The sequence below is a fragment of the Squalius cephalus genome (genome assembly GCF_949319135.1).
Source record: "Squalius cephalus genome assembly, chromosome: 5".
Taxonomy (NCBI): domain Eukaryota; kingdom Metazoa; phylum Chordata; class Actinopteri; order Cypriniformes; family Leuciscidae; genus Squalius; species Squalius cephalus.
Window position 1 is genome coordinate 35370858 of NC_137126.1, and position 18697 is coordinate 35389554.

The 18697-nt window shown below is 35.3% G+C and overlaps 2 protein-coding genes across 5 annotated transcripts; both read left to right on the forward strand.

The window, feature by feature from the left end:
* Positions 1-2463: 2463 nt before the first annotated feature.
* lman2lb (lectin, mannose-binding 2-like b) lies at positions 2464-7654 on the forward strand. The gene is made up of 8 exons (XM_079872780.1): positions 2464-2698; positions 3243-3361; positions 3504-3621; positions 3717-3799; positions 4171-4332; positions 4567-4681; positions 6891-7010; positions 7114-7654. The coding sequence occupies exons 1-8, from the start codon at positions 2494-2496 to the stop codon at positions 7254-7256; spliced, it is 1065 nt and encodes a 354-aa protein (XP_079728906.1). The 5' UTR covers positions 2464-2493; the 3' UTR covers positions 7257-7654.
* A 1902-nt stretch (positions 7655-9556) lies between these two features.
* Positions 9557-17191, forward strand: LOC307159420 (leukocyte surface antigen CD53). Of its 4 annotated transcripts, none has more exons than XM_079872782.1 (9): positions 9557-9703; positions 12015-12111; positions 12731-12808; positions 14485-14673; positions 14771-14845; positions 14926-15030; positions 15929-16024; positions 16161-16244; positions 16390-17191. In XM_079872782.1, the coding sequence occupies exons 3-9, from the start codon at positions 12752-12754 to the stop codon at positions 16456-16458; spliced, it is 675 nt and encodes a 224-aa protein (XP_079728908.1). In that variant the 5' UTR covers positions 9557-9703; positions 12015-12111; positions 12731-12751; the 3' UTR covers positions 16459-17191. The 4 variants fall into 4 exon arrangements, with proteins under 4 accessions (XP_079728908.1, XP_079728909.1, XP_079728907.1 ...); XM_079872783.1 differs by having other exon boundaries at positions 9561-9856; XM_079872781.1 differs by lacking the exon at positions 9557-9703 and having other exon boundaries at positions 11135-12111.
* Positions 17192-18697: the final 1506 nt, after the last annotated feature.

An 18697-nucleotide genomic window follows, 5' to 3' on the forward strand; every position in this document is an offset into this window, starting at 1 on the left:
TCAAATACAGGATTACGAACCCTGAGTAATTGGTGATGGAATATAAAAACAGCAGGTGATATTGACCTCACAAAAATGGATTACACTGAATGAGGGCCAGCGAAGCAGCTGCAGGCAATGGTTAAAACTTGTGTGTGAACATTTATTTACTAGCAAAAGTAGTCATTCAAACCTGTTTTACTCGACTCGTCTGCATTAAAAACATCACATAGGCCTAAATGTGGGGGAAAAACAATTTAATGTAGAAAAAAAGAAGCAATTTTTGGCTAAACTGACTGGATTTGCTGTGTCAGATATCCATCTGTATACTCTGAATTGGAATATCTTTGCTCATAACGGCTTATTATGAATTTTTTTGGTCCCGATGTCCTTACACTTCCTTATCTTGAGTCTAGTTGAATGAAAGGTGCTGACAAAGACAAGACATGTTAATCATGGTGTGGCTAACATAGAAAGAGAAATGGAGAGATCAAAAAGCAAACAAAGATTCATGATCCAAGATTCAAAAGAAAGGTGCATGGCAAACCTTTGAAAGATGTAATATTTTTGGGATATCCTCAAGAACAGCATATTCCACTTTTGTTTTTACATCTGTGATATAATCTACAGAAGTTCTGTAGATCTGTAAATATTTAAATGAAATGTAGCTTTGTTGCACGGAATCCTTAGTATCATTTATTTTAGCTTTATCCACCCCTCATAAAAAACAAAAAAACAAACCTGAGGTCATTTTACATGTTGGAACCTTCCTGACTAGGTGGGCTGTTCGATTTAAAGTATTCAAAATTCCTACAGATTTGTTGTTGTTTTGTTTTTAATAATGTAATGCCAATTGTTAAGGAATAAAAGCAATCGAAATACACGCAGAACTTTCTAATATAATGTCTCAATGGTCAATTTATTATTTTTACAAATTCTAAATGTCTTTGTTGTAAAGTAAAATAAATAAAAACTTACACTTCTTTTGTTGATTCATATAATTTCTTAGTTTTGATTTAGATAAAATTTGTATTATTAGGCTATTTTATTTTTACTGACTGCATTTGATCTCTAACTGAACAAGTTCTTCAGTGCTAAATTTTCCCAAGACCAATTTACTTGTGTAACTGGATTTCCCTCATTAAAGTGTTGGTAATCAAGCCTTCATAAACCTGATAGGAAAACAGTGTGTGGGAAAAGCAGAGGAGGCGACTCAGTGAAGTAACCTGAGCTGGTATAAATGGTATTTTGCCTGATTAGGTATGACATCTTAGGTGTGAACATGTTTCCCTCTGATTATAGCCTAAAGAGGCCATCAAACTCAAAACCACACTTTAGTCCAGCATGCTGTCTACAAGTGTGGTGCGACCTGCCACTGTATACAGTTACAGGTTGGACTCAACAAGGAAACCTAATAACTTCACGAACACCCACGGAAAAGGGCCAGACACCATATGACACCATATCTGGCCCTTTTCCGTGGGTGTTCGTGAAGTTATCGTGAGGAACAAATGGGTGTTCGTGAGGAACAAATCCTCACTGCTTTAAGTGGATCACTGCTTAAGTGTTTTCAGAATATTATTCTGAAAACACTTAAGCAGTGATCCACTTAAAGCAGTGAGGATTTGTTCCTCACGAACACCCATTTGTTCCTCACGATAACTTCACGAACGATAACTTCACGTGGGTGTTAATAATATTCTGAAAACACTTAAGCAGTGATCCACTTAAAGCAGTGAGGATTTGTGTGCAGAGAGTAGAACTAGGCCTATTCCAGTCCTCGGGTGACCTCTAGCGGTGAGTAATTTAAACCGCTGCCAGTATGAAATGTCAAACATCTCAACAAGATGAATTGTATTCATTGCAATAATAACACATTTTATTACAATAGGAGAACACATTATTTGTGATTGACTGTAGAAGTGAGTGTGCTATTTTACTTAGAGCCTGTTTAATCAATTGCTTATTGATTCTTCTGGCATTTAAAGTTATTCTTTTTAGTAGCCTAACTGAAATAAAAAAAGCACAACCCTCTTAAATTGTTATAATATCATCACATTTGTATAATATCTGTAAACAAATCAACACAATAAAACCAAACTGGCAGCTATATATGTAGGCCCACTTAAAAATGTCATCTTATTTGAATGACAAATATTTGCTTAAGTGTAGGCTACTAAACAAACAACTGACCAAGAATCACAAGGCATAGGGTATGATGATTTGCATAATAGTTTAGATATGTAAATTACATTTAAATATTTGGAAGTAAGGTTTAGATTTAGAACGCATATTTAGATGATCATTTTAACATTTAAAATAGTTTTTTAGCCTAATTTTTTTTCTGAGCATATTCTTATTTTATTGGCACACATACTCACCAAACGCAACGCAGTGGAAACGGTGATTGGTCGAAAATGTGATTGGCAATACTGTGAACCAACCATTGCAGTGCACGAATGAAAATAGACCAATAGCGACAAGGGGCGTACATTTTGAAGTAAACGAGGAAAAATGGCGACCACCGCGATGAAGTTGAACGGGACTATTTACACAACTGTAATGAATTTGCCGTACAGTCTGGCAAACAAAATTAGAGTATCTGTGTTATTAGTTTTAATACTCACTTTTGTGAGTAGTAGTTCTGGAGAAAACACATATGAAGATAATGCTTATGAATTTCTAAAGCGAGAGTATTCGCTGACTAAGCCGTACCAAGGTAAGCGTCTATTCCTATTCGCCCGGTTACGTTAAACCGGTGCCCTGCCAAAAGTGGCACCTGTTTCAGCAAAGTCAACTAGCTAAGAAGAAAATTGTTAAGTGAGACCACAAGTTTATTGTTAGGACGATAACTGTCTCCTTTTTTTCTTTTGTTATTTTTGGTTGTCCTTTTCTTGCTCTCGTAAGAGTGGTTGTTTTATTTGGCAACTGCAGTGATTTCTCACGTCGTCCATAGGGCGGAAGTACAGGACAAGTGTAGATATTCCGGTTCATATGCTTTATTAAACAACGTGAACGTGTATTTATTGTAACTTATCATGAACTATCCCTTGCATTTACTCATACAGCTTGATGGAGATAAGGTCATGGTTATCTAGAAACAAAAATAAAACATGCTAAATAAATAAACTGACAAAAATATTATGCTAATGTTAAGATGCTTATATATATATATATAGTATAATATATATTAGTGTGTGTGCGCGTCCGTCCGTGCGTGCATGCATTTACATTTACTTTAAAATGTTGATGAATGTTCACAGGACTGGGCTCCTCCAGCTCCTCACACTGGGAGTTCATGGGCAACACCATGATCATGCCTGAACACATACGGTTGACACCAGACTTGCAGAGCAGACAAGGAGCTGTGTGGAGTCGCATTGTGAGTTTGAATGACAAGAAAACCTGAAACGCCACCTTGGGTTGAATCTAGAGCTATTAGGCAGCTCAACCTATTAGACAAAGAGGTTCTTGAGATAATCTGTAAAAGTCAGGCTTGTTAATCAGTGTGTTTGTGTATGTAGCCCTGTTACCTTAGGGACTGGGAGCTACGAGTGCAATTTAAGATCCATGGAGAGGGCAAGAAGAACCTGAATGGGGACGGCCTTGCAATATGGCTGACTAAAGAGAGAATGCAAATTGGTAAGAAATCATCATTATTACAAATTTTTACAAAATATTGATTTTCCATGATATCATGACTATTATGGGTTTTTGTTCTTTGTGTTTTCCTCTAGGACAAGTGTTTGGAAACGCAAATCTTTTTACTGGTCTGGGTGTTTTTGTAGACACTTATCCGAATGATGTCAAGCAGATTGAGGTATATCGCCACTAAACAAAGTTTTGTTATTTGATACTGTGATGACCTGACGGGGGACTACAGATGTAAAGTAGCCCTATGGGCTAACTCTGGCATATTTACACTGCTGAAAAGCTAAGATGTTCATTAATATGCATTGTCCCTCTTAAATAAACAAATAAATAAATAAATAAATAAATAAACATTAGACAAAAAAACAGAATTACCATAATACATATCATGTCCTTATCATCATGTCATGTCAGCTTTAAAAGTCATGAGAAACCATTTATTAACCAAGAAGTGTTTGTTATATCATGGTGCATATTTTAAAACCCCTGGCCTGCAAGGAAGAAATAATCTAACCTGTTTCATTTCTGTCTCTTTATCAGAGAACATTTCCTTTTATCTCTGCAATGGTCGGAAATGGGAGTGTAGAATATGAACATGACCGAGACGGGCGGTCTACTGATCTTGGTGGCTGCACTGCTCACGTTCGCAACGTTGATTATGACACGTTCCTCTTGATCAGATACATGAAGAACAGACTTACAGTAAGAGACATCTTTACATTCTGTGTTTCTTTATTCAGCCAAAGAGTAATACAATACTGTTGCAGTGCCGCACCAGTTCAGTCTCTTATATTGCCATGATGATACATAAGACATGGGAAAGGTTACATTTTCTTGATCTCGTGATGATACAGATAATGGAAGTATTGTTTAGACAGATGTTGGAAAGCATCCTTCAGTTCCATTTGCACCTTCATTTGCTGTTATGTCTTTCAGGTGATGACGGATACTGATGGGAAGCAAGAGTGGAAGGACTGTCTAGACATGCCTGGAGTGAGGCTGCCACAAGGGTACCACTTCGGGGTCTCGTCGGCCACTGGAGATTTATCAGGTTAGGACCAGTGAAGTGTTCCTTTCACTCCATTTTAGTTCAGCAGATATTCAAATCCTATCTGAACCAAGGCTTAAAGGGTTAGTTCACCCAAAAATTAGTTAGTTCTCACAAAAATTATCCAATCATTTACTCACCTTCAAGCCTAGGTGTATATGATTTTCTTCTTTCAACCATAAAATATATCCTTGCCCTTCCAAGCTTTATAATGGGAGTGAATAGAGCCTGTTTTTGAAGCCGATAAAAGTGCATCCATCCATCGATCATAAAAGTAATCCATACAGCTCCAGGGAGTTAATAAAGGCCTTCTGAAGCAAAGCGATGCGTTTGTGAGAGAACAATTTCCATTTTTAAAACATTATAAACTAAAATAAATAGCTTCCGACAGACTGCTATACGCATCGATTTACAGCGAAAGAGTAACCCCTGACCTGACGCATGATGTATTGATGAACGTGGAAGTGCAGAGGATAGAGTAAAACATAACACCGGTCACGAATTAGAAGTCTAGTTTAAGTTTAAACGAGAATTTTAAAAAAAGAAATTGTCGGAGGAGCTTGAGTTTGTTGCCCAGCCCTATTTGTTTGAACCGCGAGCAGCGCCTACTCTCACCGAAGTTTCTGCTACTCCTACATCCTACATCATATGCCTCAGATGCGACCAATCTAATGACAGACAAAACACAAATCTCAGACATTCGCTGGTGAAAAACTGCGTAACTCCATTTGAGCTTGATTTTTTTTTTTTTTTGTGGCATTTCACGTTGCGATGTTTTGAAATGCGTATGCTTCCAATCGCGAGGGAACAATTTTGCATTGTAGGCATAACTAGGGATGCAATAACGCCACCAACAACAACCAAAACTAGGCTACTCATTGCATGTAAACTATTTGTAACGTTTCATTGTGAATCAAATTAAAATGTTCTTCTCTTTGCAAACGTAGGCAGAGGCATATAGTGATAGATTAATTCAATAATGTTGCAAAGATATTGCATCAATCCATATGTTTCATTAGGCTATAGGCTATTTGTTTTGCCTTACTCTTTATTCATTTAGGCTATTTATTCAGTTATTCATCATCTTCCGTCCTTTGCACTACTTGTGTAGCGCACGCATTCTCAGACCTGTCACTCATCATCGTAGGGGAGGTGTTTGGAATCATTCCCGCATTACAATCATCAGCCAATCAAGGTGGTCACTTCAGTCAAGCTCGTGCATGAGTAATGACGTCATCCATAGCAACGAAGACTCACTCTTAGTTTAGGAGTTGTCATTTTTCTTTACTAAGAGTAGGTCTGAAAGGCATTGTGAATAACTTTTAAGAGAAAACTCCTAGCTAAAATCTTTTAGTGCGATTTAGGAGTACTCCTAGTGGTGAGATAAAATGCTTTGTGAATACGGCCCCAGAACTTTGAAACATGATTTAGTGTTTGTTTATGTTCCTGTTAAATTTGGTTTGTTCCTGCTTTTTGTTTTCATTCCTTGAACCATTTCAGAGCCCTAATGTGAACTGAATTACTCAAACATTTTGGGTCAATCTTAAATTTTATATTAGATTTAATGTTACACCAACTAATAAACATGAACTAATTTATATAATCTATTTGTGTGTTAAACAAGATTTCAGTCAATTCACCCAATAGATTTTACCCTCAAACAATTATCAGAGCAGTATAATATCTTCCTGTATTCACATATGCAGCCAGTGCCTGGAGAGGTTATTTGCTCTAATGTATTTTACATTAAAAATATATTTTTTTTGTTTTACATTTAACCAATTCAAGGGCTCCACATCTTTTTAAATATTAAAAACAACAGATGGATATGATTGAAATAAAGACCAGCAAGCCAAACCGATCACTGCTCGGTATACTTGGTGCTAAATGATACCAAATTAATTTCAAATATTTTTTGTTATGATTCCTACTTGTTCAAAAGAAATAAAGTGGTTTGCAGTCTTTAGATTTATTTCTATTAAAAACTATAGTATTATGTATAGTATAGTATATGGATTTACTGGTCCTGTTTTTAAAATGTATTATCTACTATTCACTACTATTGCAAGTGCTTTACATTCTTTACATTTTATATATACATTTTTAAAGAATGTAAACCACTTTTAGCACATTATTAACCAATAAGAATCATTAGAATATTTTTTAATCATTTTTAAAAATGAATTTTGTTTATGTTTTTTGTTTTTTCTAGATAACCATGACCTGATCTCCCTCAAGCTGTATGAGCTTACAGTGGAACGGAGTCCTGAAGAGGAAGAGGAACAGCAGGAGATCACGTTGCCTAGTGTAGACTACCGAGCGGACCCTAATGGTAATACAGTTACAAAAAGATTATTCCTTCATTATATGTTCCGTATAAGATATTTGGCGGAGGAGTACATTAGCTGTATCTTACAAATGTTTTCTTTACACAGTTTACGTGGAGGATGAAGGAAGGAGCATCATCACCGTCTTCTTTCTCTTCATTGTTTCCGTCGTTGCACTGGTTGTAGTGATTGTGGTAATTATCTTTCTATATAATCGCTATAAAGAAAACCGCCGCAAGCGCTTCTACTGAGCAGATTAAAGAGAGTGTGACAGGTAGGAACTGGGACGAAAGATCCAACGTGAGTGTGACTGGCATTTTTGCAAAGGACCACTTCTGGTCCTCACCTCTGCCACCAACAGGAAGGACCTGAAGGCCAACAATGAACTAAAAAACCATACCTGACCTCTCAAGTGGAAACCGACCACCTCAATCATGATTATCATCTCAAAATCTGTTCAAAGGTATTTGAAAGAGTGTGCGTCTGTTTTTGAAGGTCTCTCCAGACTTTTGTGTATGTTTGCTGTATTTTTGTACCAGTTACACTGACCTTGGCCTTTCACCCTGAGGCAGCACAGTGAACAATGTGTGACGGCATTTACAGAGTTAAACAAACTGTTGTAATCTCAGGTTGTCTATTGCAATGCCACTGCAGAAATCCCCAGAGCCACTATGTTTTTCTTTAAATTAGACAGAAATTGATCAAAAGACAATCTCAACTTTGAAATGTCATGATCTTGGTTACCAGTCTTCAGTAAATAGCAGTGCCAGAAAACCCCCATCTGTTATCATAATCACTTAGTTTTCAGCAGTCATGTTTAACTTGCATCAAGGTAATTTGCTTATCATCCTTCTATAAGTTATACTGGCCAGCTGTACTGTTATAAACAGACAGTAACAACCATCAATGTGAATATGAAGAATAGTTTTCCCAAACTTCTTTTTGTAATGAATATAAGTAAATATTGGTGCTTTGATGTATTTTGTTATATGTGGTCCCTTTTTATGTGTCCAAAACTGCACTGAACTGCTTGGCCACGTGTAGCTTATCCAAAGTTTCTTTGTGAAACATAATTGAACTACTTTAGCTTTCATCTTGTGATAAACCTGTTATTTACATGATGAACTTTTATTTTACATGTCTCCATGGCCTTATTTGAATACCATGTTTAATAATCTTGATATATATAAGAAATTGAAGATGGCATATTGTGAATTCCTAAATCGTAATATCTTTCATAAAGAGGCAGAGATGCACTGCAAGCATTTTTGTCCATGTTTCAGTCTTTTTGCTGCTCTGTGCAGTTAAGCAACATTTGTCCATTGTTTTATACTGGCCAGAGATTGCATTGCTGTTCTCATGAGCTCAGTGATTGAGCAAGCTGCTGTATCAAACTGCTGTTTAATGTTTTCATGGTTCTCACAAACATGTTGAATGACAAAAAATCTAAAATTAAACAAAAAACAAAATTAAGTTTGTCTTATAAATGGATGTTTGGTAACTCAATATTTATTTTGATTGAAAATGTCAGGAATTGTCTTCCAAAAAACATTTTACAACAGTTATTTTTATGCACTCTAAAAACATGTTTTGGCTCAACAAAGAATGCAACCTTTTTGCATCAGTCTTTTAATTGAGTTTGAGGGACTTGATTAGAAGCATTAACAAAATTTGTTAAAAAAAAGTTATTCCAACTAATTTCAACATATTGAGTGGTGGTGGTTGTGGGACCAATTCATATTTTATCTATTCCAGTTCAAATTGACAGCTAGTATGACATGCTAAATATACAGGACCTCATTTAGCATTTAAATTCACTGGATAAGTAAGTCATTAGTTTTCACTGATATTATCACATATGTTGCTTGTATGTATTAAACGTACCTTCATGTAGCAACCCACAACCTAACCACAAGCATTAGGCCTACTCTTCAGAACAGTGCTAACCAAAAGACATCAACATAACAGCATCTCTCGTTACTTATTCGATTGTTGCATATTGACGCGTGGACCTCCCCTTTTAACGCCCCCATATGGGCCAACAATGTGATTAACTCTTATAACTGTACTGTCAGATTGGGTCCATAACTTTAAAATGGTACAGTAACTGTACCACAAACTGAATGATTTCACATGAGTCTCTTCAGATACTGTGCATTTATGAGCTTCCAGAACTTCTGATTGAGGCTGTGTGTGACCTCCTAACTGAACTCCTTTACACAAATTGAACATAGAAAAAAAACAGTATGAATAACCGTTTTCTCTGAGTCTTATTAAGTGCAAACAATACGTGCAAGTGCAACCATAATCAAAGCGCAGCGCACAGACTCTTTATAATTGTTGTGAAATTGCTGTTTTAATATTAATATCTCTCAATATTCGAAGTGCAAACACAAACAGAGACCAAAACAGAGACCAGAGCCACAACTACACAGTCCAGAGACAAGTTTGATGCATTCTACAAGATAAGACATTTATCAGACGACTAGACATGTTGGAGAGATTCTTCACCCTCACGCTCCGTCATGACGATATCGCGAGACAGCTTTTCATTCGACGGGAAATCTCGTCACACCCCTACTAAGTAAAAAGGCTTGTTTGAGATATGCTAAATATGCGCAGAACCGATCACCGGTGATCACCGCGAGATGCAAGCCGGTTAGAAATGTGTCCGAGTGTGGTCTGATGTCATGCTGACGTAAGTAAAAAAACTCTCGCAACCGCAAGGCTGACTTGTCGGATTCTGCGGTCGAGCGCAGTTGCTCTCCACAGACTGCGCTGAACAAAAGCATGATGGGAAACGACTTGCTGACGACACAGCTTAATTCTCATTGGTTAAAACAACCGTGGTGTATGTTCTCTTTTAAAATGTTTGATTTTAAAACTCTGATATCATGTTTTTATGTGTATAAATTATGTGTGTGAATATTCCCAAGCTCTCTGACAGTGCGATCTCTATATGGGTTATTTGATTGTTGTCATAGGCCTATTTAAAGAATATAGGCTATATAAAAATGTAAAACTGTAATTAAAGTACAAATGATTGATGAACACGTCTTTCAAATGGAAAAAAAAATACAGTACTTTGGGTGTCTTGTTCATATATATGAGCGCATGATATCCGCCTTTGATCTCGTTGTCAGATCCACTGGAGAACTGTCAGCCTTGCCTGCACTGTTTTCACTCCTCCCTTCATTGCAGCCACCTACTCTCACATACATTTCAGGCGAGGCAAGGCGCATCTCAAACAAGCCTTTTCTCTTTACTAAAAAACAAACAAAATAACACATTTCAGCATTTATTCTCCTTAGTCCTGGGAACTAGAAATCCACTATCAAAATTATCAAGACAATTTCATTAACTTGCTACAACTTATTTTTGTTGTAGAAATTCCAGTGCAAATCACACACTAGGCTACACACAATACTAAACGATTGTCAACAGAACTAATGGTTGCAAATGTTTTAACCATGTATTTAAGTTGTAGTAACACAGGTCCCCTGAATTTCTTTCTAGTGCAGTTAATATATTCTAAAGGACCTCATGAAATGTTTTGAATCAGTTTCCTTCTTGATTGACAGGTTCATGTCTCATTTCAATCTGAAGAACCAAAACTTGGGACAATTACCACTGTGCTAGCTGGAACTGGTTTCCAGATGTCATTTATTTTACTTATTCATTGAGGCCTCCATTGGCATAAGATAATGTTAGTGTAACGCCTTAAAGTCAAGCAAAGCGTGATTAAATTGCAACTCCAGCTCTGGTCAGCATTTTCACACTTGAAATTGTGAACCACAAGTGTATTGTGTTATGGTGTCAGATTATCTGACTTCTGAACAGTTCTGAACCATGCTTTTTTGCCAATAATTCTGCTGTCTGCAATATCAAACAAGTTGTGAGAGTGTCTAGTGTATCCATGTGTGTTTCTATAAGACAAAGCATCACATACTTGCAATCCAATATTAACTAATACATAGATGAATCTGTTGAGAACGTTATGTTTTAGGGTTGTCACCTAAACCTGAGATTCAAGATGAAATTTCAGCCCTGACAGAAAAAAAAAAAAAAAAAAAAAAAAAAAAAAAAAAAAAATTGTATTGAACAAATATAACAGCAAATACATAGTTACAACTCAAAACAGAATCTAATTAAACAGTATAGACAAAAAGCCAGTAAAATAAACAGACAAAAAAAAAAAAAAAAAAAAAAAAAAAACACACACATTGAGCCAGTAACATAATGAGAGAGAGAGAGACAAAGCATCTCACTGTTTTTTTTTTTTGTTTGTTTTTTGTTTTTTTCTGTCAGGGCTGAATCTGTTTAATTTCCCCTTTTCTACATTTATCACTGTGCATTGGTTACCAGTACAAGAGGATAACAGTAAGGTCTGAACATACAAATTACTCAAAAATGTTACTCAAAACATGATATAATAATGAGGCAATATGTGCAACTTTAAAAAATCCCTCTGTGATTTCCCCCTGAATATATTAAGAATAATTTATTTCTGTCTTCTCGTCAGTGTTTTTGATGAAAAGACTCTTCAGTTTACAGAGATATAGATGACTGGTAGAACATTTTTAACTAAATAATGTAATAGGGGTTTAAATTTTAATGTAACACATAGACTCAAACCGTTTTCAAAAATGTGTAAACACATGTGCTGGTCCATTGTTTACTATCTACCTTACTATTTGATATCCGTTAATACCCAAATGTTTAGAAATGTTTCAAAAAGTTCATGTCATGCTTATTTCTATGGTGCCATTTTATTAGAGGTGCTGTGTGGTTTCAGCATGAAGTATTGCACAAAACAGGTTAGGTTGTTTCTCATGCTTCTCTGAAACAGATATATTTTGGGTACATTCATATAAGGCATGTGGTATAGTGACCGTGAATCATGAACTTTTCATAGCACCTCTTAGCATTAGTTTTCTTCAACACCCCTGCACTGTTAGACACTGCGTCATTGAGAGAGGAAGTAAAACCTGCTGTACTCTTTCTGCCAGTAACAGACTTTAAGAACAACAGTCACAAAGGGTACAACTGTCCAACTGTCTCAATTGAGGATTATTCTTTGGAGCATCTTTACAGAGTAAATTAAGGGTAAGAATATTAAATCTATTATATTTTCTTGACATTTATTTTCATTCTATATTGTGTAAGTAGTACTCACATTGTTGCTTTTGTGTCTTTTTAATAATGTCTTTCATAACATAAATAGGTTTTCATTAAACGTCCAGCTCATGTTTCAAGAAATGTATTTTAGTTAATTTTATATATGTCTGAGTAGTGAATATATGAATTCCTGTTTACCTGACAATCGTTTAAAAATTGGATTTGAAAGAAAAAGAAGAATAGTTTTTCAGGTAATATTTGACCTTTTATTTTAACCCGTCCATGTTCATCTACATTTGTTTATCTGTTTTTATACTGATGAAAATAATTGACTACTGTTGGTTTGCTGGAGGAAGTTACACAGGAAATGCATCACAACCAGTCAAACTCTATATGGGGCTCCATATGTGTTAGATATTCTTCCACTATGTCAGCTCCACCCTCAGATTTAGTACAGGAAATCCATTTTCTGACTTTACTGAGTCAGTGAACTTTATGTTGTGGAACTTTATGTTTATGAATGTTTAAGCCGTTCGGGAAAGAACACAAGGACTTCATGTGAGATAACAGTTTAACCTCAGGTCCGGTGTGCTTGATAACCTTGCAGAACTGAGCGACGCAGTGGAAGATGTCGTGCCTGAAGTGCCTGAAGTACACCATGTGTCTGGTGAACTTCATCTTTTTTGTACGTATCCATTTTCAGACTGTCACATCATGATATATTGAATTGCTTTTAACACAAAATAGTTCATCTCGGGCCATTCTAAACCCTGGGTTAGGCCAATTTTCCTTGCTTCAAACCTTAGCATTCATTAAAAGATATTTATATACACTGTAAAAAAAATAAGTCCTGTTGTTTATACAGAAAAAAATAACTGGCAGTTGTGGTTGCTAGAAACATATTCATAGAACAACCTGTAAATTTCACAATTTAAAACTTCAATTTAGAAAAAATGTATAAACAAATACATTTGTAACCGGTAAATTCAACAGCCCTTTTTTATACTGAATTAGCAAGACCAATGTGCTACTAAAATGTGTTTTATACCTTTGACATATACTGACAACAATCATAATAATACATGTGGTAAAGAGAAAACCACACAACGAAGTAAAGTTCACCACAAGTTGTTTTTTCACATGTTAGGTGCACAGTGTCAAGCACACCATCATGGAAAAAAACAAACAAAGAAAAAACAAGTAATTGCAAGTCATTTAGAGGGGCTTTTTTTCAGCTGCTTCAATGATAGAAATAAAATTTCAAAATAATTTTTAAATCTACAACTTTAACAAGTCTACATAATTGGATGCATTCACAGCACGCAACATGTTGAAATAATGGTCTCGAGCACATCATTGGGCTTATATTGGCCTATTCTGACTGTAGGCTATGGCTGCCATCAATTACAAAAATTACAAAAAAATTACACTTTGCTTAAAGGTATAGCGGAGGATTTTCCCGAATTTTAGAAAAGAACCGCCCTCTCCACTTTTTGAAAAAATGCACATGCGCAACACTACCTGCTCCCGAGAGGAGAGACTATTAAACGTATGCACGAGTTAATCAAAGATTTCATTAACTTTTACTAGCAGTAATTTTAAATGGATTTCTCCAAATAGCATGCCAAACTTCACCTGTCAAGTAGACACTTCGCGACTGAGGCATCAGTGGGAAGCCCAACCTGTTTTTTGAGCGCACTCCATCGTGTGAATCGTGTGCACGAGCAGGTACGACGGCCAGGCCTTACGTAAACATATCACCAGAATGATTGACACTTAGGAGGACCAATAGTCTTGATGATCCACCCGGAAAAAGAACATCCTCCGCTATACCTTTAAACTTCGCTTTTCCCGGAGTTAAAAAGACGCAGTGGAAAAGCCCAGTAGTTAGGCTATAGGCTACTTCACAACTCTTGTCTCTATACAGTAGAATAACAGAGAACTTGCTGTCTAGGTTTTTATGAGAATTTTGTTTGTTTAACCCTCTATGGGACATCGTCATTTATAAATGACGCGAAGAAAAATGCGTTTAAAATAGGCTACAATATTAATGTTCAAAATAAAAATGGAATGTTCAATTTTTTTTTATACTCTGAGACCTTTTCACTATACTTTTCAGATAGTGACAAACAATGCATTTGAATGTGTGTGAAGTTTCAGACAATTTGTCAAAAATAATTTACCCTTATAGAGAAAAGTCAGTTATAAATGATGGCGCCCTTAAAAAAAGGTCAAAGGTCAGGTGTAGAAAACTAAATTTGTAAAAATGATTTTAGTCTTAAATCTGTGTAAAATATAAAGTATTTTTTCTAGATGTGATTTCACATTTAGTCCCATGGAGAGTTAACATTATCATTACAGATCTGTGGAGCTGCGGTCTTTGGAATAGGCATCTACTTGATGACATCCACCAGGTTCTCTTCCATACTTCCCAGCCTTCAGGCTATGAACATAGCTAACACTCTTTTCATCATTGGGATCATTATCACCTGCGTCTCCTTCCTGGGCTTTCTTGGAGCCCTAAAAGAAAATCGCTGTCTGCTAATATCTGTGAGTCTCATCGATCACTTACACGTACTCTCTGATGTCCATATAGTTTTACTTGCGTTCTTTTAATAAAACTCGACATCTCGTTTGTTTTGTTTAGTTCTTCATACTGTTGTTCATTCTAATGCTGGCCGAACTGGCCGCTGCCTGCGTTCTGCTCATGTACGAGAGACAGGTAAGAAAAGATTTGTAGCTATATGGAAGCAGAGCATATGTGAGGAAAAGATGTATCAGATCCTGCTTTTTTACTTACAGATCGAGAAATTCATTGATGAGGATCTTAAGAGTGGTTTACAAAAATCCATAAACGACAGAAAAAACGTCACAGATACAGATGACTGGGACACCGTGCAATTAACAGTAAGTGCCCGTTTACTGTAGATTACTTTGGAAATGTAATATATTACAGATTACAAGTTACCCTATTTAAAATGAAAGAAGCAGTGTAACTATTTCAATTACTTTATTAAAGTAATGTATCTGATTACATTGCTTACTTTTCTATATTTCTGATGAATGTTTTCAACTGTTAATCATTTTCAAATATTTTACATTCAAAAAAGAAAACCAATTAAAAGCATCAGAATAGCATCGTTTTACTAAACGGCCTTTAAATGGCAGGAGGCATTTGTAATCGTTAACATTTACATGTAGCTGTAATTTAATTACACATTTTTTCTCAATAACTGTAACAGATTAGTTACATTTATTTTGAAATTAAATTAAGTAACGCAGTTACATGTTAAAACTAGTTACAGCCCGACACTGATGACTAAAGACTAAACCCAGCATCATCATTACTACTGCTCAGTATTGGACATGAACTGGACTAAAACTAAAACCAGAAAAAAGATTTTCATTACTTGAAATAAAATCAATATTAATCTCAGCTAGATGCCAAAGCACCATTTCTCGTTTTTATTTAGTTTAACTTGGTGTACTAAAGTAACTAAAACTTTTTTTTAAATATGAATACAACTATATAGGCATATTTAAATAATAATGACAACAAATTACTAAAACTTTAAAATTAAAATGGAAATACAAAAATAAAAACGAATTTTATTAAACTATAATAGTATCTAAATCGTACTGAAATACAAAAAAAAAAAAAAAAAAAAAAAACAGACTTACATTAATGGGTTGAACAAAATTCACAAATATTTTGAAGAAGGTTGGTGGGGGACTGTCAGTTTGTTGCAGGCAAACACCACACATTTTCTTCAGTTTTAAATGACTGTTTTTCCTCTAATAACAGTTTCAGTGCTGTGGAATCCATAACTCTTCGGATTGGTTGAACAATGTACCAAAGTCATGCAACAATCCTGGAAATGGAACACGCTACTGGCCTAAAGTAATACAGCACTCATATCAAACTCTATATCTGCTATCTGTCAAAACAATATTAATGGAACATGTAGATGCACATCAACAACCAACACATCTGATTCAGTCTTATAGCATAACATGTATTGTCTTGTTGCGTTTAGGGTTGTTTCAAAAAGCTGCAGGATGCATTTGAAAACAACCTCTTGAATGCCGGGATTGGCGTCATTGTTGTCTGCATTATTGAGGTATGAGTTTCCATGAGACCACATTTGTCTTGTCATATAGTCACCTCAGTGTGGGGAATACTAAAGGTTGATTTTCATTTCAAATGTTGTTTAGCAGCTATTGTATTTTTGTCACTTGACTATACATATTAATCTCTTTTTGTAGGTCTTGGGTATGTGTTTCTCCATGACCCTGTTCTGCCACATAAGTCGATCCGGGTTAGGATACAAATGATCAAAAACATTTCCATAGGAGATCTTCCAGTTTGTGTTCTTAATAATCACCGTCCTGCAAATGCCCCAAGACAGCCGGTAAAAGACAAGATGGCTGGCAGTTCTTGTACAGATGCTTGGTTTTATGGAATGTTTACAACAATCTGTCCTCCTCTAACAGTTAGTGACACAGACCCACAATTATTAAAACTGCAATATTATTACAATTATTTTTTACTTTAACACTTGGTAGAGCAGTTAAACCATAACTGGATCTTTTTTTCTCAGCAGTATTATTTTGACTTTGGCCATCACAGCTTAAATGGAAACTTCCAAGGGGGTTTTAAACACTGAATTCACCCACTTGCATTTGAATGTCAACTCATGATGATGATGGTGTAAGGGAGCTTTTCCATTATGAATCATCTTTACACTGTATACAAGTTATGTTTCTCTTTCATCTCATAAAACTTTAATGTTGAGTTTGACCTAGTATGTTCTTGTAATTAACTTGTTACATAGACTATAATTGTTTTTGTGTACTGAACAATGCAAAGCATTCATTTCTGATTACTTCCTTTTCTGACTTGGTAATGACTAAACCATTTGATTTCCCAGAACACAGGGTGGAAACCACACATACTCTCTCTTGTTATTTAACAATTATACCAGTTGTAATGCAGATTTACAGCATAATTTTGTTTCTTCACTTTTTTTGTTTGTAGACCAATGTAAATTAAAACAATCAAAATGCTTTCCTTTTTTTTTTCTCCTTTTTGAAAAAAAAAAAGACAAACTTGCACTATAGTTGTGGTTGAAAGAGGAAGTACCACCAAAAGCAAATCAACACTTCCTCCTGCAAAACACTATTGCACAAGTGCTACGGTCGTGTTAGGTTGCTTAGTTGGAAATATGCTTTCGGTTTCTAAATTTCCTATAAAGTTCATGAAATATGAAATGTGTGTTGTCAATGGCAGTTGAAAACTTCATAAAACAAAACATCAGAATTCAATGGTTTTATTTTTAGAACAAAATCCTCTCCACAATATTTAAAACCCAAAAAACTAAAAAAAGACTAAGATTTCCTTTACATGTTTTAAAATAATTTTGATCTTTTTAAACCATCACACAAAAAATAGAAACAAATACAATTTAATCTTTTTCTTTAAAAAAAAAAAAAAAAAAAGTAACTGTACACGGCAGAATACACCATTTTTCGCAAACACCCCATAGACCTCTTCAACTATACACACATTATTGCAGTTCACCTAAAATATGCAAAACTAGTTTCTTTAAACAAAAAGTGATCTTTCATTTTATTTTGTGTTCTGAAAAATGGTGGCTTGTATGCTGATCTGAAGTTTCACTCTTTTGCATTCATGTGCAAAAAGCTGGATCTCATACTGATTATCTTCTTTTGGGCTTGATGGAAACTATAAAAGTGTGCTTTGAACAAATGAGGTGCTTAGAAAGATATGGGGAGGGGGGAGGGTGTATTTGTCCCACATGTATCTAGAGGGACGTTAAAGCCATTAAAGCAATGCTGCAAATATCTAAAAATGGTAGAAGTTACAGTTCTAATGACCTAGGACCAGTTATAGTTTCTCATAAAACGAGTAAGGCTGGAATTTGGAGGGAGTCTAATTATATTGAGGTTTCCAGGCTGTAGTTTTAAAGCTATATAATTTGTTTATAGCTTTATGGCCTGGTTCCACAGACAGGGTTCAGATTAAGCCAGGATTAGGCCTTAGTTCAATTAGGACATTTAGGTATCTTTTATAAATGTGCCTTAGGAAAAAAAACATTACTGGTGTGAATCTTAAAACAAAACAATGGCACTGACGTATCTTAAGATATTAAAGTGCAAGTTGCTTTCAGTTAAAACAGCTCAAACATGCATTTTAGTCTGGGACTAGGCTTAAGCCTTGTCTGTGAAACCGGGGGTAAATGTATTACAAATTTAAATAGAACTAGCTGTGCATCCATATCTGTACAAATATAAACCGATAGTCGTGTTTTCTCAACCGTTATGAATAGAGAAGAGCATATAGTGCCATCTACAAATGCTTGACAACTCAATTACCTCCTTTAGTACTGAACAATATTATTACCACTGGTTTCTTAAGAAAATTCTACACTCGGAGAGTACCACATCATCATTCTTCTAGAGGCCAGAAACACTTTACACACAACACACCCTGTTTTATATGTATATATATATATATATATATATATATATATATATATATATATATATATAT